Source organism: Bos indicus x Bos taurus, chromosome 5, assembly GCF_003369695.1.
Source record: "Bos indicus x Bos taurus breed Angus x Brahman F1 hybrid chromosome 5, Bos_hybrid_MaternalHap_v2.0, whole genome shotgun sequence".
NCBI classification, from domain to species: Eukaryota; Metazoa; Chordata; class Mammalia; order Artiodactyla; family Bovidae; genus Bos; species Bos indicus x Bos taurus.
In genome coordinates, this window is record NC_040080.1 from 40,188,798 (window position 1) to 40,210,772 (window position 21,975).

General features: G+C 38.6%; 1 protein-coding gene across 1 annotated transcript in view; it reads right to left on the minus strand.

Annotated features, from left to right (window-relative positions):
- The window catches only part of TMTC1 (transmembrane and tetratricopeptide repeat containing 1), a 311,926-nt gene that overhangs the window by 126,866 nt on the left and 163,085 nt on the right, over positions 1-21,975 (minus strand). The window contains exon 8 of the mRNA XM_027541632.1: positions 15,456-15,645. Within this exon, the coding sequence (XP_027397433.1) occupies positions 15,456-15,645 (190 nt within the window). The remainder of the gene's footprint in view (positions 1-15,455; positions 15,646-21,975) is intronic.

Sequence of the window (21,975 nt, forward strand, 5' to 3'; positions counted from 1 at the left end):
AATGTTTAACTTCTCTAAACCAAGTGTTTCTGAAATGCAGAATCTTTACTTAGAGTAACCTTACTTAATGACCTGTATGATGATAGAACATATTTTGAGAAATGCAAGTAAAAATCGCTCAAGCAGAATGAAGTTAAAAAGAAAAGTTTCCATATTAGGAGTTTCTGTGTGTGCGTCTGTGTATGTGTGTGCTTTGTGACCCCATGTACTGTAGCCTGCCAGGCTCCTCTGACCATGGGATTTTCCAGGCAAGAATACTGGAGTGGGTTACCATTTCCTTCTCCAGGGGATCTTCCTGACCCAGGGATCGAGCTTGCATCTCCTGCATTGCAGGCAGATTCTGTACCACCTGTAACCTGTCCCCCAGATCATCACACCAAGTTTCTGCCAAACAGAAATCTTCCCTACATCTCTTCTAGAGCCTTCACACTACAGGTGAAGCACATTTTATGTTTATCTTTTGTAGATGTAGAATACTTGACTGTCACTTTCCATGTAAAAAAAAAATCACTACACATCCAAAGAACTTTATTGAGTCATCTATCAGCATAGCCTTGGCTTCTGCCAGGATAAATCCTGAGAATAGGAAGGTTTCTCGGCAGTGGAGAAGCACGTCTGTGTTTAGAAGGATACTTCTCTCAGAGGTGGGGTAATGGACTGAAAGTGGAGAAAACAGCTCTTCAAGGTAAAAATAGAGCTTTCCTCTATTTTTATTTTCCATACTCAGCATATTGTTTGGAACCAATGAAGGATCAATAAATTAAAACCTGAATACTTTAACTTATCATTCCTTCTGGTCTTTTCCTCTCTAAACCTATCATCCTTCACCTACAAATTTATTCTGAAAAAAGTGTTAGTTGGCAGTTGTGTCTGACTCTTTGCCACCCCACAGACTGTAGCCCACATCAGGTTCCTCTGTCAATGGAATTCTCCAGGCAAGAATACTGGAGAGGGTTGCCATTTCTTTCTCCAGGGGATCTTCCTGACCCAGGGATCGAACACAGGTCTCCTGCACTACAGGCAGATTCTTTACCGTCTGATTTTCTTCTATTTTTATTGTCTATACTCAGCATATTGTTTGAAACCAATGAATGATCAATAAATTAAATACTGAATACCTCAACTTATCATTTCTTCTAGGCTTTTCTTTTCTAAACACATCATCCTGCACCTACAAATTTATTCTGCTTGTCTCTGAACACCTTGTCAGCTTTTAAGACCAGTTTCCATTTCCAACACACAGCTATATATAGGTAGCTGCTAATTGCAGCTAGTCATGCTGCTCAGACTCCTGGCCTCTGCCATGAGACACACAAAGTGCCTGAACATCAAGGCTACCACAGGATACGTCCTCTAATTAATTTTCTTCCTCAAGGTATTCTTTTTTTTTGTTTGTTTCATACATGATATTATACATGTTTCAATGCCATTCTCCCAAATCTTCCCACCCTCTCCCTCTCCAACAGAGTCCATAAGACTGTTCTATACATCAGTGTCTCTTTTGCTGTCTCGTACACAGGATTATTGTTACCATCTTTCTAAATTCCATATATATGTGTTAGTATACTGTATTGGTGTTTTTCTTTCTGGCTTACTTCACTCTGTATAATAGGCTCCAGTTTCATCCACCTCGTTAGAACTTTTCCATCCTCAGCAATGAGTCTCTTGGTATAACACTATCACTGATTACTCATTCATTCAACAAACATATTACTGCCTTCTTTTATAATCCCTTTGGGCAATGTGCTTATAGGCAATCACTTAAAGAATTTAGCAGTCAATCACTTCCATCTTCTCTGTATTTTCCAGGCACTATTCTAGGCTCTCTGGCATATATCAGTTAGCAAAGCCAACCAACCAAACAAAACTCTTGCCTTTCCAGAGAGGAAAAAAATAAGAATCTGGTGAGGGATATCTGAAACAGAGGATGAGTAGACAAGAAGAGGGATGCAATTCTAAACATGGTGGATAGAGTACGCCCTGTTGAGAGGGTGGCAATTAAGCAAAGACTTCAAAAGATGAAGTCAGCCACAGTATTCATTTCATAGGAAGACATGAATTCAAGACACAAGAAAAACAATGGGGTGGGACAAGAGCATGTAGAATCTTTAGGCCACTATAAGACTACTATGACTTTGAGAAAAATATGGAGCCACTGAAAGACTTTAAGTACAAAAAGGGCATGATCTAATTTGCATTTTAATGAATCATGGTGGTCACTATATGGAGAGTGGTATGGACCACTGGCACTAGGATGGACGCGGGCCACCTAGTTAGGTTATGGCAACAATCTAGGTGAGAGAATGGCTTGGACCAGGGTGATGGCAGTGAGAAATGGTCAGATTCTGGATATACTTTGAAACAAGAGTTGACCAGATTTATTGATGGGTTGAATGTGATATTAGAGAGTGAGACAGAGAGGCAACAAGAAAACCCCAAGAATTTTGGCCTTGGCAACTAGTAGAACGTACAGAGGTGGAAAATTGTCAGGGAAACAATGAAAGAGTAAGTTCAGGAGTAAAAATGCAGACTGTTGGTTTGAAATACCATGTGGTAATGCATTTATATAGCAAGTTCCCTGCTAAACAACCCCAGGTACCCTATATATTATTTCACTTATTCTTATTACATTTTAGGTAAGAAAAAAAGTTTGAAGACCCTATTGTCAACATTTTAATGTGTAATAATGTAAATATAGACACGTAGAAGCTCATATAACAAACTTGTTTTCCTTCTAATACTCTATGCTGCCTCTTTAGGCAAAGCATATGCAAAAGTAAGGCATTTTAGTTTTATTTATTTATTTCTTAATGGGGTGAATGATTCTCCCCAGGTTGCATTTATCACATTTGCCATCCCTTTATAAGTTCCTTGTGCACAGAACTTGGAACAAACCACCTACAGAATCTGGCTATCAGTCACTTCAGCCTCTTTTCTATCTTCTAATACAAAAAGCTATTCTCAATGGGTTTTCTGTTTAGAGAAACTTACTTTAGCTGCTTTTATCTCGGGTCATCCTAATTATATATTTCATGGTTTTCTTCAAACAGTATGGAAAGGGTGGGCTCCTTTAAATAGAAATGTCATGTTCTCAACGGAAATAATAAGGACAGAATGACTCCAGGAGTTACAAAAACATCTTTTGACCTTTTTAAGTGTTTAAAACAATCAGAAGCATTGCCAGGCTAGGTGGTAATAAGTTGCTTTTATGACAGTATGAATCATTAAGTTAAAAGAAATAATAGATGTGTTAAAAACTAAGATTATCACTTAAAAGGTGACAATTATTCTGAGTAAAAGCAAATAATAATATAGACTATAAAATCATGCTGAGAATCATAAAGCATACAATCAAGAAAAATAAAACTGTTACTGATGTCTGAAACTCCTTTTTCCCATTACACAACTATCTAATTCTTTCATTAATAATTTCAGTGAGGTTTCCAACTAAGGTATAAACATAAGAGGGGTAAGTAAGTCACTTTCTTAATAAAGATTGTGACTTGTGAAAATGTAACTGCCCTGTGAAGGCAAAGAATAAAACAAATTATTTAATGATATGAAAAAACTCCTGCCAGGCCAGATCAAAAGCCAAGCATAGCATTACAACCGAACTGTGTCCTATATGAGAAAGATCTGCACGAGGTTCAGATACATCACAAAGAGAAATGACTTCCCAGGTGAGGTATTAGTAACGGACAACAAAGAATGCCTTGGGAAGACTTTGCACAGGGATCTCTGATTTTCAGGTAGCCACTGAATAAAATGTTGCATTTCCAATGGCTATTTCGTTTCAATACCCAGGACTGAGTAGAATGGAGAAATCCAGCAATGACAGTAACAGGTTTTAAAAACAACAATAAAAGAAAATGATTCTTTTCTTATATCTTGCCTATTCTGGTAAACTTTCAAATATCTTTAAAATCTACAATATTTCTATAATTTGGAGGTTTAGGTGATGACTCCAATGTTCATTTGTAAATAATTTAGTGATATTTGTCACTATTTTCTTTCCCTTAACATCCATTTTTTAACTAAATAGTTTTATGTTAGGATTCTGCCTTTCTATTATATTTGAACATGCTGCTGCTAAGTCCCTTCAGTCGTGTCCGACTCTGTGCAACCCCACAGACAGCAGCCCATCAGGTTCCACCGTCCCTGGGATTCTCCAGGCAAGAACACTGGAGTGGGTTGCCATTTCCTTCTCCAATGCATGAAAGTGAAAAGTGAAAGTGAAGTCACTCAGTTGTGTCTGACTCTTAGCGACCCCAAGGACTGCAGCCTACCAGGCTCCTCCGTCCATGGGATTTTCCAGGTAAGAGTACTGGAGTGGGGTGCCACTGCCTTCTCCAATATTTGCACATATCTACTTCCAAATTCTAAAATATGCTTAATCATTAAAAATCTTCAAGTATGTTTCTACTATTAAGATCTCAGGCCAAGAATTTAACCTCTGTTACCTAGGATGGGGAAAGAAGGAGAGGTGGGAAGGCAGGATCAATCTGCGGTAGTATTATAAATATTTTTGATGATCTAAAGTGTAATTGTAAGTTGAAATATATATAATTTTAAAAAAGCAGTCAACTGGGTTACATTTTGTTCAAGTCTGGTTATTTCTACAAAATGGAAATAAAAGCCCTGATTGTGCTCCTGACTTTTAACTGTGATGATTTCTAGATGATGGTAATGGTGATGATGATGACAAGGAATAAAAAACCAGCTGCAGGGTACTCAGTGTTCCCCACATGTCAGCCACTGTGCTGAGTGTCCAGCATGGCTTGCCCTGGTTCAGCTTCACAATGACTTGACAGGACGGTGTAAGAACAGGGTTAAACAAGGTGAGCTCACAGTGGGCAGGGGCCCAGCCCGGCCTGACTCAGATAAGCACTAATCACTCTACTCTGCAGCTTTCTCTCATCCCAGCCCTGGGACTCTGGGTCTGGAACTTGGGGCAGTACTCCTCCACACCTGGGCTGCCTCCAACCTGGAGAAGAATGGCTCCCACTGGAAGATGGTCATTACGAATTTAACTTAGACTACCAGATGAAATTACCATGACTGAACATAAGTCACAATTTGTATCATATATGGCAAAGCAGTGATGTAAAAACATGTGGGAAGAGGCAGCAGCAATGGATCTTTGAATGTGTTTCATTTTAAAATAAAGTGAAAATTCAACTTCTCTACTTTTCAAAATCACATCTGAGGAAGCATAAGTGCCTCATTTTCCAACTTTCATCAGAAAAATGATAGAAGCTGAAATCTGAGCTTCAGAGCATGGCCAAAATTGACTACAGGTACTGACTTGAACACTTTTTGCTAGGTGGGGTGAGGGACAGAGAGGCCTGGCATGCTGCAGTCCATGGGGTCGCAAAGAGTCAGACAGGACTGGGTGACTGAACAACTGACTTGGAAAACTGTGACCCAAGTAGTAGGATGTTATCACTACAGGTAAAAAGTGGCAAGTGGAGAAGTCAACTGAGGGCAGTAAGAAGAGGCTGGATCAACTAGGCTGGCCAAATTTGAAACAGAGACCTCTCAGACAATGGCTCTCCTGAAGTCTTGGTGGTCACACACAGATGGACCATGGCAAGACACCACAGGACCTCTTCTCTCAGTGCCTGCAGGGGTCCCAGAGCAGGAAAAACAGGACGGGTTGTAAATGGGCTGGAAAGATGGGACCTGTAAAATAGTATGAGGAGGATTCTCATAAATTGAGGACAGAAAAAGGATGGAGAATGTGAAGTTTTCAGAGAATGGGAACCGAAAAGAGAAATGTAGGCCAGAAGAAAAGGAAAATACCCATCAACATTGGCACAGAGCCATTTACCATTAACTGCAATCTTCATTCCTCAAGTTCAATTTTATTTTACCATTTGGTATATTAAAACATGTTGCTTGTTGTACCAGGCCTCATAATGGCTCTTCTAGAACTTAAAAGAGCTATTCCACAATGATCTACGTGACACAATAATACCTTAACGTACTGTTTGGCTGAGCTAAATGAAAAGTTTAGCTTCTAAACTAAACTAGTTTTCTAACTTCCAGAAATCTAAAAGCATGTTTTACTTCAACCATGTGAATCTATGGTAGTACACCAGGGGTCAGATAATGTATGTGACAACGGTGGAGCAGAAGAGTTATGACAGACTATATGACAAAGCCTCAAATATTTATACCTAGTTCTTCACCAAAAGGAGAGAAAAGTTTGCCTCTTGCTCTGCCATACTGTATTATATTATTCTCATAAGTTACTCCTGTTACAAGTACTTTGGGGAATAAGGCAAGAATGTCAATGAGAAAATAATCACTTTCCAATCTTCCCTCCTTGTGGACATGTGTGTGTGTGGGGGGGTGGTTAATAAAAGAGAGATCTTCTGTTTGTCCATCTGTTTGCTCTTTCACTGAGTATATTGATGGGGGCTGTGGTAACACTAGCATCAGTTCAGTTCAGATCAGTTCAGTCACTCAGTTACGTCCAACTCTTTGCAACCCTAAGGACTGAAGCACGCCAGGCCTCCCTGTCCATCACCAACTCCCAGAGCTTACTCAAACTCATGTCCATTGAGTCAGTGTTGCCAACAACCATCTCATTCTCTGTCATGTCCTTCTCCTTTCGGCTTCAATCTTTCCCAGCATCAGGGTCTTTTCCAATGAGTCAGCTCTTCACATCAGTTGGCCAAAGTATTGGGAGTTTCAGTTTCAGCATCAGTCCTTCCAAAGAATATTCAGGACTGATTTCCTTTAGGATGGACCAGTTGGATCTCCTAGATATCCAAGGGACTCTCAAGGGTCTTTTCCAACACCACAGTTCAAAAGCATCAATTCTTCAGTGCTCAGCTTTCTTTATAGTCAAACTCTCACATCCATACACGACTACTGGAAAAACCATAGCCTTGACTAGATGGACCTTTGTTGACAAAGTAGTGTCTCTGCTTTTTAATATGCTGTCTAGGTTGGTCATAACTTTTCTTCCAAGGAGCAAGCATCTCTTAATTTCATGGCTGTAGTCACCATCTGCAGTGATTTTGGAGCCCCAATATAAAGTCTGTCACTGTTTCCATTGTTTCCCCATCTATTTGCCATGAAGTGATGGGACTAGATGCCATGATCTTTGTTTTCTGAATATTGAGTTTCAAGCCAACATTTTCACTCTCCTCTTTCACTTTCATCAAGAGGCTCTTTAGTTCTTTTTCACTTTCTGCCATAAGGGTGGTATCATCTACATATCTGAGGTTACTGATATTTCTCCTGACAATCTTGATTCCAGCTGTGCTTCATCCGGCCCAGCGTTTCTCATGATGTACTCTGCATATAAGTTAAATAAGCAGAGTGACAATATACAGCCTTGATGTACTCCTTTCATGATTTGGAACCAGTCTGTTGTCCATGTCTGGTTCTAACTGCTGCTTCTTGACCTGCATACAGATTTCTCAGGAGGCAGGTCAGGTGGTCTGGTAGTCCCATGTCTTTAAGAATTTTCCAGTTTGCTGTGATCCACACAGCCAAAGGCTTTGGAATAGTCAATAAAGCAGAAGTAGATGTTTTTTTCTGGAACTCTGTTGCTTTTTTGATGACCCAACGGATGTTGGCAATTGGATCTCTGGTTCCTCTGCTTTTTCTAAACCCAGCTTGATCTGGAAGTTCACGGTTCACATACTACTGAAGGCTGGCTTGGAGAATTTTGAGCATGACTTTGCTAGCGTGGAGGCTATTCAAGAGCAAGGTTGGAAACAGGCATGAAGGGAGATCCCAGAAATCCCACAGCTGCCTCCCAGAGAAGGGCCCCCATGCAGCCCTGCTTCTCCATTTCCATCAAGTCATCACTGGTGGTCACCTCCACTGGGCAGGCTGCACATTCATTGCCAGGCAAACCTGAGAATCTGACTGGTTTTGCAGGGCCCAGAGATACAGCCAATGATTTTGCTTGTTTCAAGGGAATGATGTGGAAGACTACGAATGGAAAACCTGGGACAAAGCTGTGACCCCTACTGAAAATGAAAACAAAACAACCAAACAAAACCAATTTTAAAACCTCATACCTGAAGGAGGAGACTTCCCTGCTTGATGTGTGTTCTCAAAGCACACCTTTTTGTTGAGGTCATTATTAGGAAAGCTGGCTATCATTAACATCTCCCTTTTTTCCCTCAGGTTTTAACTTTTATAAGCATCCTCAATATTATAAAAGATATAAAAACTTAACATCTCAAGATTCTCTCTGAAAATGTAATGGAGAATCAATAACATAAATTACTCTTAAATATAATATAGTGGTGTTTCCTCTATCACATTAAAGGACATGGGAAAGGACAAGCATAAAGAGCAGGACCAATGGTATTAACTACTTTAAACAATCCAAATTAATCCACACTTTCCTGATCTCTGTCACTATTGCAAGTCAATAGTCTGATGCACAATCTGTAAGAAAAAACCAAGTACATTTTCGTCCTGTTGTTCTCCTGGTATCCAGATATACACTATTCACAGGTAAGAATGGAATAACCAGCCTTGACGTCTTAAGTGCTCTTAATCTCTACTGTGCACACCTTCCAACCGAGTGATTATCCTCATCACAATGAGTGAGAGCAAATTAGTTCATTTTAAAAGTCATTGTTAAAAAGAATTCAATCCAATAATGAATTTCTAGATTGTTCTCTACATTATGTACTATGAGCTCAGATGCATTCCTCATGAATTAAAGGTATAAACAGGAAGAGGAAATGGAAAAGCACAGAGTAAGATGAAGTTCATATTTAAACTCTCAGACACAAGTGAGCTCTTTTATGATAAATAATAAATGACTTTCTGAGGTCTTAAATTTCTTATGCCATAAAAATGGGACAAATTAGAAACAATCTTTAAACCTTTAGATTCTGAGCCCTAGTTCTCCCAGTCAACCCTGGACAAGAACTTGTCAAAATTCAAACATCTGAGATGAACCAATTTGCAAAGTAGAAATAGAGACATAGACGTTGAGAATAAACTCATGGACACCAAGGGGGGAAAGGGGAGGTGGGATGAATTGGGAGATTGGGATCGACTTATATACACTACAGGCACTATGGTTAAAATAGATAATGAATGAGAACATGCTACATTGCTCAGGGAACTCTACTCAGTGCTCTGCGGTGACCTAAATGGGAAGGAAATCTAAAAACAGAGAGCATCTATGTACATGTATAACTGATTCACTTTGCTGCACAGCAGAAACATAACACTGTAAAACAATGATACTCCAATAATAAAAAAAAATTCTAACACAGGATCTCTGAGTTGCTTTACCTACCAGGACACTCCAACTGGCTGTAGAAGTGGCCTGGAAGGGCCTGCAATTTATAATGATATGCAACTTAACTTACTTGTATGAGAGAGAATTTGCTTTTGCTTTCAGTAAGTGCAAAAAATGTGCAAGGACGAATATTCAAAGCCGGCCTGCAGAGTGGGACTCGGGTTGTGGCTGGGGACTGGGAAATAATGGCTGTTTTATTTCTTAACACGTGGTACTTTGTAGTTTTGTAATGTTTTCCAGAAAAATTCATTAAGTGTAAATACAACTGTAACAGGGTAGATTATGTCCCCTTCCTCCAGTGCCCTGGGTGATGACAAGGTAAGATAAAAGAAGTGATGTTGGTAAACTGGAGGAGAAAAAAGAGTGTAAGCATATATATTGCCCCAAAGTTATGCCCTCCCCCCAAAATTGGTTAATAAATATTAGCAAAAGAAATTTGTGTATGTCTTACACATGCATTGTGGATGCTAAGACTGCCCTTTATCTTCAGCCCTCGCCTCCTGCCTTCCACAAACACACACACACACACCCTCATCTCCTTGAAATCATTTCCTTTGGTTTGACTTTGGCCCACTCTGCTACAGTTGTGTCTGCCTCTCTGCTGCTCTGTAAACTCTCCAGTACTTTCCTGCCTCAGGGCCTTGGCACTTGCTTTCCTACTACTTGAAACAATCCTCCGCAAGCAGCCAAATGGCCCATTTCTTCACTTCCTTTATGTCTCTGCTCAAGTGTCATAACATCTGTGAGGTCGACCCTGACCTCCTCATAGCCCCTACCGATGGCTGGCACGAAACGACAAATTTTAAGTGGTTAAGTGTAAGCTCTATGTAGGCAAGACCTTCATTCTGTTTACAGCTGTAATCCTGGCAAAAAGTAGATATTCAATCAACATTATGAGAATTAAAGAGGAAGATGTAGTGAGGCTAAAGAGAACATACTCTCCTCTGAGGATAAGTCAGGGTGGATTTTGTATGATTGAGAATCAAACAAAGGTGAAAATAGAAGAAATATTTTCCATGATTCCCAGGACTCAATGTCTATGCTTGTTTATCCAAGCATTTTTCCCCCAGTAATGTATCATATGGACTTATTATCTCAAAATTTAAAGAAATAGTTGGGGTTATAAAATAATTTCAATACATTAATATAGTACACACATCATTTGGAAATATTCTAGGTGGAGAGAGTTGGGTTTATTTTGTTGATATTACTACAAACATTTCATCCACTGTTCCTTTTTAGCACAGAAGAATATCCATAAGCAGTACCTCTATTTTCATAAAATCTTGGTTCTACTGCTTATTGTCATGCGTCAAAGCCCTGAGGATCATGTCCTTAGTAACTGATCATCACATAGAATAAATAGGATTATCCCCACTTCAAGAAGTTACTAACTAGCAGGATAATCTGACTTTTAAGACCTTCCAATGTGTAAGTAGATCAAGAACAGAGAGGCCAGGCCACATAAACACGAGCTAGATGCCAAACCTCTGTCTCCAAGCTCTGAAAGAAGAAAATGTAGAAAGTGCAAGTAGCCTCCAAGAATTGCCAGCGGCTTTAGTTAATGTTTGCAAAGAATTTTCAAGATGAAAGCCATCACAGAAGAGATCAATCTTACTATCACCACAGCTGGAATGCTTTGCTAATGTTTTTCCAGATGCAAGAAAGTGACTTTGGAACAAATTCCATGAAAGAAAAGGACTAATAGCCTTCCAACGGAGAAGTTTCTACTCATTTATCATGTTATCAAAGACACTCTGGGGACAGCCAAGGCTTGCCTGTGTATGTAGGGCTCTACTGCCATCATTAAGGTACATCTTTAACATAACGTGACCAAGGTGACAGCCTGTGGGGATGCAACACTCCCTTTAATTAGTTGGGAGGGAGCCAAGAAAAACCCTTCCTGACATACCGGTCCAGCACTCTACTATATTTGCTCCTGCAGATCAATACCAATATAGCAGGCATGTCAAACCACAAGAAAAGGCCAGACTCTAATAAACCAATACAATACTGTAAAGTAATTAACCTCCAACTAAAATAAATAAATTTATATTAAAAAAAAATCAAACAAACCTTATATTGACCCTCTAACACTTCATACTGGTATTGACTATGGTCTTTTTATAGGCTTTAGATATAGTTCACCTTAAAAAAAAAAGGTTCTGCATACCAAAATATAAATAGAGTTGCTAACTTTTTATGGTTTTATTCATTTAGATAACAATAAAATTTAGATAATAAATTTTGGAGGTAGCAACTCAGTGTTAGAAACATGGCATTAAACAAAATAGAAAATAATTACTGTTCTCATGGGGCTTACTACTCCAATAGGTAAAAATCACCAAGTTATATAACTATTGGAAATATAGTGAAGAAAAGTTTAGGGAGATAAGATGTGGAGTAGAGGGTATATGTTTGCATTTTAAACAGAGTAGTTATGGTAGGCTTTACCACGAAGGCGAAATTTGTGCTCATATACAAAATTAACTCAAAATGGATTACGAACCTAAATATCAGAGCTAAAACTTATGAAACTTTTAGAAGAGAGCAAAGTCAGAAATCTTTATGACCTCAAATGTGAGTTTTAGATTTAACACCAAAAGTAATGAATAACAAAAGAAAGCAATCAGACTTCATTAAATTAAAAAAACTTTTGTGCATTAAAGGACATTATTAACAATGTGAAATGAAAACCTAAAGAATGGGAGAAAATATTTCCAAATCATCTATCTGTTGGGAATTTAATATTCTGAATTCTTATAACTCAACATCAAAAATATAACCAAATTAAAAAAAAAAAAAAAGACCAAAGGACTTGAATAGACATTTCTCCAAAAAAAGATACACAGATGGCCAATAAGCAAATGAAAAGATGTTCATCACTGATCATTAAGGAGATGCAAATACTTCTTCATGCCCACCATGCTTTAAACAAAATAATACAAAATCCAATATTATTCAGCCATAAAAGGAACAGAGTATTGATACACACTATAATTAGCATGAATTTCAAAGTACCACACAAAGTGAAAGAAGTCAGACATAAATGGTTACATATTATATTTTTGCAGTTATTGTATAATTTATTTCATATCCAGAATATGCAAATCCACAGAGACAGAAAGCAGATTAGAGGTTACCAGGGGATGGGGTAGGGAGAGTTGGGAGTTATTACTTAATATGCATGAGTGTTTTTAATGAAGTTATGAAAGAGCTCTGAAATAGAGCAGTGAACTATTCAAGACTGTGAACACACTAAGTACCACAATGCTGTATACTTTAGAATGGTTAATTATATGTCATGCAAGTTTCACCTCAAGTAAAAAAACAAAGACTTTTTCATCACACTTTTAGGATCACATAGTATGTTTTATATTTTATTTTCAGTTATGTATTCATTTCAATCTTTAATCTATTTGCAACATTTTAGTATTTTTTAAATATAGCTTTATTGATACAATTCACATACAATAGAATCCACCCATTTTATACATATATTCTGGTGAGTTTTGCTAAATGTATGTAGTTCAATAACCACACAGTCAAATTTTAGAAAGCATTCAACACCCCAAAAAGTTCCTTCACAAGTTACGGTCAATCCCCAAACCCAGGTTTTTTGTCATTATAATTCTGCCTTTTCTAGACATAGAAAACTCTAGGAAAGGTAAAATTATAATGACAGACATTTCATATGAATGGAATTAAACAGTATGTGATCTTATATGCCGGGTTCCCTTCACTTAGTATTTGAGGTTCATTTATGTTGATTTATGCATGAGTGCATTATTTGTTCCTTTAAATTTTTTCAATAATTTACTGCATTAAGTTTATCCATTTACAACGTAAAGTCACTAGATTATTTTTATTTTTCAGTTAGTACAAATAAAGCTTCTATGAATACTTGCTTGTAAGACTTTTGTATAGACAGAAGTTTCCATCTCCTTTTAGTGGATACTGAGTAGAATTGTCTGTTTTTATGTTTAACTTTTTATTAATAACAAACTGCTGAATATTCCCAAAGTGACTGAACCATTTTCACCAGTAATACATGAGGCCTACAGTTGCTCCCCATTCTTGGCCAACACTTAGTATTGTGAATTTTTTTAATTATAGTTATTCTAGAGGATGTAAAGTAGTTCCCTTTGTGTTTTTAATTTGAATTTCCCTAATGATTAATGATGCCAAGCATTTTTTCATGTGCTTATTAACCTTTGTATATCTTTTCTTGTGAAGTATCCATTTGTATCTCTTGAACATTTTAAATGAGCTGTTTTTCTTATTATTGCATTTTCACAACTCTTTAAATATCCCAGCAAATATTTTCTCCCAATTTGTAGCTTGCCATTTGATTTAATTAACATTATCATTTGAGGAACAAAGCTTTTAACCCTAATGATGTCTAATTAACCAACTCTTAAAAAATAATTTATACTTTATGTATCATAAAAATCTTTGTTGAACCCAAATTCACAAAGATCTTTTTCTATTTCCTTTTAGAAACTTTGGTTCTGCTTAACTCTTAAGGAAATGGCAACCCACCCCAGTATCCTTGCCTGGAAAATCTCACGGACAGAGGAACCTGGTGGGCTGCAGTCCATAGGGTCACAAAGAGTCGGGCACGACTGAGTGACTAACACTAACACTTATGATTCACTTAAAAATACTTTCTAAATGTATAGTATGAGGTAAGGATTAATTTGTTATTTCAGTATCTTCTATTTAAAAGACTATCCTTTCCCCATTGAATTACCTTAGTAACTGTCAAAAATCAATTAAGCTTGTATGAGTGTACTTACACTTTGGAATCTGAATTCTATTCCATTTTCTGCTGACTGTCTTTTCCTGACCTTGGGTCATACTATCCTATTTCTTTACATGTCCAGTAATCTGATTAAAAACCATATATAGTATGCCATAACTATGCTGTTTTTGCTGTGTACTCAGTCGCTTAGTAGTGTCTGACTCTTTGCAACCCCATGGATTATAGTCTGCCAGGCTCCTCTGTCCATGAACTCTACTCTGTTCTGCTCTTCTGAAATCTGATGGTTTCCTGTTTTAATATGTGATAAACTTGCCTGGACACAAATTGAAAAATTTGTAGACAGCTGAAATTTTTGCTCATTGGGTTTCTTTCTTTCTTTTGCCTGAATCTCTAGGGGAATATCTTTTGTGCCAGCATATCTTTGAGATCAGCCAATGATTTCAACAGAGATCAAACACAGACAACTCAAGCCAGTGAAATTTCTACCCTCTGCCACCCAACCTGTATATGGGTTAAAGAATTCATTCAAATTTGCAGCAAATAAGTAAGCCTCCCTAGGCTTTCAATTTTGCTGTGCTTTCTAGGGCATCCCACATGCACTAATTGTTTTCTCAGTCATCCATGAATGTGTGGAGAGTGTATCATCTCAGCCCTTCTATAGCTCTCTTGCCTCCAAAATCTCCCCCTTAAATTTTTAGCTGGTCCACTATTTCCCCAAACAAATCAGTCACCTTCAGCCAGTAAACCTGTGGATTTTTAACATCTGCTCTGGGGGCATGGGAACATCTTCAGACAATAAGCATCTTGCCCAAGGCTGTAGCCATTTTTAATAAGTAAATATTTTCGAGTTCTTTGCCATCTTTGATCATTTTTAAATGTTACAGTTAATAATTTTTCCATATTCCAATATTTTCCCAAGTTCCCAATAATAAAACTATTAATAAAGCTTTGTAGTAGTATTTTTTGAAATGAGAATCCTCCAACCCACTCAGGCAGGCATTCATTAATGTAAGTAGAGTCTTAACCGTATTTTAAGCACTTACAACAATGTTATCAATATCTCACTTATCATTACATGAAATAAAACAATTGCATCAAAAAATAGTCAACCGCTGCAGGAAAAAAAAATTTCTTATTTGTGAACATTAAATTTCAGATCCAATTTCTACACAGTTGGTGGAAACAATAAAGTATATAATTAAGATAGCCTCGGTCTCCTAACCCCATTAAAGTCTTCAAAATATGTATTACTTTTCTGGAAAATTTTTAAATATAAAGTTTTTTTTTAGACAGAGGGATAAATTCAATTTAGACCCACATTCTCTTGCAGGAAAAAAGCATTTCTGAGTATAGAGCATCTCTCTTCCAATGCAGTGTTCATTTGAATGTTAAGAAAATTACCTTGAAGGCTGCTAGACAATGAAGACTCAGTAAGGCCATCACGACTGCCAGAAGGATGGTAGCTCCATTCCGTATGTCCCATATGGTCTCTACCAGAGGGATACTGCCCACCTGCCAGTCATAGCACAGGGTAACAGGTGCAAGCAGAAGCCACACGTTGAAGGCCAAGAGGTAGGAATAAGTAAGGAATCTACAAAGGGAAGAAGAATCACTAAAACACAACTCGAGACCCATGACATTCTGAAGACATTCATTCACCATGTTTCTACTGAATAGCCTTTCTATGCTAAAAATGTTATAAAAAGACAAGGTAAATGGAAGGCGATTCATTCATTTAGTTATGAAGTTGACCATTCTGCAATATATCTAACAGCTGCTAGTCACTGTGGTAGCTGCTGGCCTTTCAATGATGAAGAAGACAGAGTTTCCATGACCTATTTTTAAAAATTATCATATAAATACTTACATAACAACTGAGATAAGTGGTATAAAAGAAAAGTTTGATGGAAGTATTTGACATGAAATGCTGCCTCATTGGGTACAATTCCCTGAGTAAGAGACATTTGAATTGTCTCTTTTTAATAATGCCCCAAATCCTGCACTAGATATGCAAATATTAACCATTTAAAATAGAGTGATCCATTTTGAACCATCTCAAAAAATCAAAATATCTGTAGTAGGGAGATAAAGTATCTCACAAATCAAGGGGCTAACCTTCAAAAGGAGGGACAAACAGTTGTCCCTGATAATAAGAATAGCCAGGTGGACCTCAGGAAGGAAAATAATGAATGGAGATATTACTCCTGTTTCCTGGCTGTGTCTAGGCAGTAAGGTAAAGCAGAAGGCATCCTAACTGATCCCCTTCCTTTCTGCACAGACGAAATGGAATTTATTTAAGTTTGTTCAGTCTACACAAATCATTAAGTAGTGTTCAAGACCCTTGAGAACTGCAGAACCCCAGCATACAGCAAACTCCATCCACGTCTCTGCACTAAGGGATGACTGAACCCTCGTATGGCTTCTAGCAGCAGAAGGCCACGTCCCCAGGATGACTCCAGCCCCTCCCCTGGCATTAAAATGCCAGCCTGAGAAAGACAGATCATCACTGCCTGGAGAATTTACTTCTTTTCCAGCCAAACCATGACAAAAGGCCCCCAACCTCCATTTCCTAGAGCATTTACTACAAAGCACTTACGACTGGGAATATGTATCTCCTAGAACTCAGAAGTTGTTCTCAAGGACCCGGGAGTTGTTCCTTTAAAATGTCATCACCAGGAGCATGGGGCCTGGCTCCCAGTCTGCTGGAGGACAGAATCTGAACTGTGATAACTGCCAGCCAGTAAACACAGCCTGAATGTACTTAGAGGATCAGTCCATTGTAATGTTTTACTTCTCTGACTCAGCCAAGCATCAATTTGCAAACCCTTCCCCGCCACCATTCTCTCTTTAAAGTACTTAGTCACCTCTGCGCAAACCAGAATGGAGCTCAGCTCCTGTCCTGTCAGGAATTACTGAATAAAGTGTGCTCTTACTGCTCTAACTCATGTCCAGCTGGGTTCATCTTTAACATTATATATGGAACTAAACCAAAGACCTAGATAAATCCCTTGCCTTTAAGGAATGTAAAATCCAATAGTAAAAATAAGATATATAGAATTAAAGAGTCATGAGGGCGCAGAATGTGAAGAAGAGACCTCCCGCACCACCAGGTCCTTTTAGAGGAAATCTTAGATGGGCCAAATCCAATGCTAAGAGTGAGTTCACCTTAAATTTTCAGTTAAGTAGCTCTGGATTAAAATACCTTTCCCAGGCCTTCCCAACATATCTCCTTTCCTTCCCTCCTCTTGTTCCAAGGTTGGCAGTGGAAAAATCATTAACAGTGATCGGGAGAGGCTCAGTGATGGGGGTTATTCACTGCCTTCACTGTCAATCCCCAGCAGAGAAATGCATCAGATGTTTCAGTGGTGTTTCAAAACTCTCCTCTCTGTTGTTATTTTAAATAAAATAACACACAGACAGTGCAGTATAAGGGACTTCCCTGGTGGCTCAATGGTAAAGAACCCACTTGACAATGAGAGAGATGTGGATTCGATCCCTGGGTTGGGAAGATCCCCTGGAGAAGGAAATGGCAACTCACTCCAGTATTCTTGCCTGGGAAATTCCATGGAGAGAGGAGCCTGGAGGGTTATAGTCCATGTGGTTTGATGAAGTCCATCAAATTTTGTTATTTAACAAAAATAAAAACAAAAAAGTCACCATATCCCATTTAGGTTTGGGCCTATGAGAATGCCAACTCCATAGAAAGATGATTGGGTCACTTAAGGCTTCTTTTCATACAGATTCTAAGCTGATGTTATTTACTTCTTAGCTCAGTAAAGATTCTTCACGACTTGGCTTTAAAGGAGAATGTTCAGCCACCAAACTTAGCAGGAAAATTATGCAGCTGTGTCACTCAGTTACATTAATTTAGTAATTTAATAAATTACTTTAAAAAACAGTATCTCCTTCTTGAGGTAATAGATCTAGGCAAAGATTATAAATGGCTGCTGAAATTATAGATGAAAAGTTGATGGGATATTTTGTAATGGATGATCTGGTTATATCAGGTGCCAGGAACTTATTAAATAATTTTAAAATCACAGAAAGGGAAACGAACATCTTGACGTCCTCCTGATGGATTATGCACATCACCATCTATAACATGGTCTTGGCAAATAGAAAATTAAACTTAAATCTAATCAAGTCCTGTATTACTAGTTCATATCAAATACAGAAAACACCAGAACATGTTAAATAATACCACAAGGAAGCAACACACTAATTCAGAGTGTTAAAGAACAAACGATGGCAGTGTCTTCAACGAACACATCGCAGTGGCAAAGAAAACATGGGCGAGGGCACAGATGAATCAAGACTTACGAGACGTATCAAACAAATGCAGATTTTGTCTAACGGGGAATTCAAACAAACTGCTCTTAAAAATAACTGCTTATGAGACGGACAAAATTGAAATGTGGACTAGACATGCTAATAGGGAATCACTGTTAATTTGTAAGTGTGGGGACAGTACTGTAGTTCTATTCTTTAAAGACTCTTGTCTTTTAGAAATGCACAACATGATGACTTGGATTTGCTTCAGAATTATCGACTAAAACAATGGGGAAGAATTGCGTGGGAATATGAATTAAATAAGATTATACATGAACTATTATTGCTGAAACTGGGTAATGGGCACGTGCAATGGCACCCCACTCCAGTACTCTTGCCTGGAAAATCCCATGGATGGAGAAGCCTGGTGGGCTGCCGTCCATGGGGTTGCTAAGAGTTGGACACGACTGAGCGACTTCACTTTCACTTTTCACCTTCATGCATTGAAGGAAATGGCAACCCACTCCAGTGTTCTTGCCTGGAGAATCCCAGAGACAGCAGGGCCTGGTGGGCTGCCATCTATGGGGTCGCACAGGGTCAGACACGACTGAAATGACTTAGCAGCAGCAGCAGGTTCTTTACACTATTTTCTCTCCTTTTGTACTTACTTAATATTTTCAAATAAAAATGAATTTTAAGTAGTGGTAAAGGTAACAGAATTGCCACAGGAATGCTTTCTTATATTTGGTTGCAGCTTGACTATGGAGTAGATGCAAATGCTATGTAGAAACTTTAATATTCAGGCCACATTTTGACATTGCCCTACAAGTTGTGTTCAGTCTCTTATATTTTCTAGATTTGCAATACCATGACAACAGAGGATGAGATGGCTGGATGGCATCACTGACTCAATGGACATGAGTCTGAGTAAACTCCGGGAGTTGGTGATGGACAGGGGGCGTGCTGTGATTCATGGGGTCACAAAGAGTCAGACACGACTAAGCGATTGAACTGAACTGAACTGAATGATAAAAAACAAATACTAAGGATAATATTTTTCAAAAGTTACAATTTCAATATAGTTACTTATATTTTTTAATGCTCAATTTTGACTTTTTATGTAGATTATAACAAAAATAGATTTAAAAATAAAAGCAAATCATGGAATTAAAAAAAACAAACTTTCCTTTCTCGTAATACTAGGAAGGTCAAAACCATTAATTTGACTCAAGACTATTAACTTAACCCTTCTTTATTCTTGTTAGGTATAGTTGGTTTATAATAATATATTAGTTTCAAGTGTACAGCACAGTGATTCTAAATTTTTGTAGATTATACTCCATTAAAAGTTATTATAAAATATTGGCTATAGTCCCTGTGCTATACAATGTATCCTTGCTGCTTATTTATTTTACACATAGTAGTTTGTACCCAGAGAAGGCAATGGCACCCCACTCCAGTATTCTTGCCTGGAAAATCCCATGGAGAGAGGAGCCTGCTGGGCTACAGTCCATGGGGTCATGAAGAGTCGGACACGACTGAGAGACTTCACTTTCCCTTTTCACTTTCATGTATTGGAAAAGGAAATGGCAACCCACTTCAGTGTTCTTGCCTGGAGAATTCCAGGGACAGGGGAGCCTGGTAGGCTGCTGTCTATGGGGTCGCATAGAGTCGACACGACTGACGCAACTTAGCAGCAGCAGCAGCAGCAGTTTGTACCTAATTTTCTACCCTTAACATGCCCCTCCCCTTCCCTCTCCCTACTGGCAACCATTAGTTTGCTCTCTACGTTTGTGGGTCTGCTTCATTGTTGTCGATGTTTTACTTTATTTATTAATTTCACATATAAGTGATGACATTCAGTATTTGTTTTCCTTTGTCTGACATTTCACTAAGCATAGTACCCTCCAGGCCCATCTAATCTGTTGTGAAATGCAATTTTGTTCTTTTTTACAACTAATATGACAGTGTAGCTATATGCACTAAGTGTGTGCACGCTAAGTCACTTCAGTTGAGTTCGGTTCAGTTGCTCAGTGGTGTCCGACTCTTTGCCACCCCATGAATCACAGCACACCAGGCCTCCCTGTCCATCACCAATTACCAGAGTTTACTCAGACTCCGTCCATCGAGTCAGTGATGCCATCCAGCCATCTCATCCTCTGTCATCCCCTTCTCCTCTTGCCCCCAATTCCTCCCAGCATCAGAGTCTTTTCCAATGAGTCAACTCTTCGCATCAGGTGGCCAAAGTACTGCAGTTTCAGCTTTAGCATCATTCCTTCCAAAGAAATCCCAGGGCTGATCTCCTTCAGAATGGACTGGTTGGAACTCCTTGCAGTCCAAGGGACTCTCAACAGTCTTCTCCAACACCACAGCTCAAAAGCATCAATTCTTTGGTGCTCAGCCTTCTTCACAGTCCAACTGTCACATCCATACATGACTACTGGAAAAACCATAGCCTTGACTAGACGGACTTTTGTTGGCAAAGTAATGTCTCTGCTTTTGAATATGCTATCTAGGTTGGTCATAACTTTCCTTCCAAGGAGTAAGTGTCTTTTAATTTCATGGCTGCAGTCACCATCTGTAGTGATTTTGGAGCCCCAAAAAATAAAGTCTGACACTGTTCCCACTGTTTCCCCATCTATTTCCCATTAAGTGATGGGACCAGATGCCATGAATTTCATTTTCTGAATGTTGAGCTTTAAGCCAACATTTTCACTCTCCACTTTCACTTTCATCAAGAGGCTTTTGAGTTCCTCTTCACTTTCTGCCATAAGGGTGGTGTCATCTGCATATCTGAGGTTATTGATATTTCTCCCGGCAATCCTGATTCCAGCTTGTGCTTCTTCCAGTCCAGTGTTTCTCATGATGTACTCTGCATATAAGTTAAATAAGCAGGGTGATAATATACAGCCTTGATGTACTCCTTTTCCTATTTGGAACCAGTCTGTTGTTCCATGTCCATTTCTAACTGTTGCTTCCTGATCTGCATACAGGTTTCTCAAGAGGCAGGTCAGGTGGTCTGGTATTCCCATCTCTTTCAGAATTTTCCACAGTTTATTGTGATCCACACAGTCAAGGCTTTGGCATAGTCAATAAAGCAAAAATAGATGTTTTTCTGGAACTCTCTTGCTTTTTCCATGATCCAGTGGATGCTGGCAATTTGATCTCTGGTTCCTCTGCCTTTTCTAAAACCAGCTTGAACATCAGGAAGTTCACAGTTCACATATTGCTGAAGCCTGGCTTGGAGAATTTTGAGCATTACTTTACTACCATGTGAGATGAGTGCAATTGTGCGGTAGTTTGAGCATTCTTTGGCATTGCCTTTCTTTGGGATTAGAATGAAAACTGACCTTTTCCAGTCCTGTGGCCACTGCTGAGGTTTCCAAATTTGCTGGCATATTGAGTGCAGCACTTTCACAGCATCATCATTCAGGATTTGAAATAGCTCAACTGGAATTCCATCACCTCCACTAGCTTTGTTCGTAGTGATGCTTTCTAAGGCCCACTTGACTTCACATTCTAAGATGTCTGGCTCTAGGTCAGTGATCACATCATCATGATTATCTGGGTCATGAAGATCTTTTTTGTACAGTTCTTCTGTGTATTCTTGCCATCTCTTCTTAATATCTTCTGCTTCTGTCAGGTCCATACC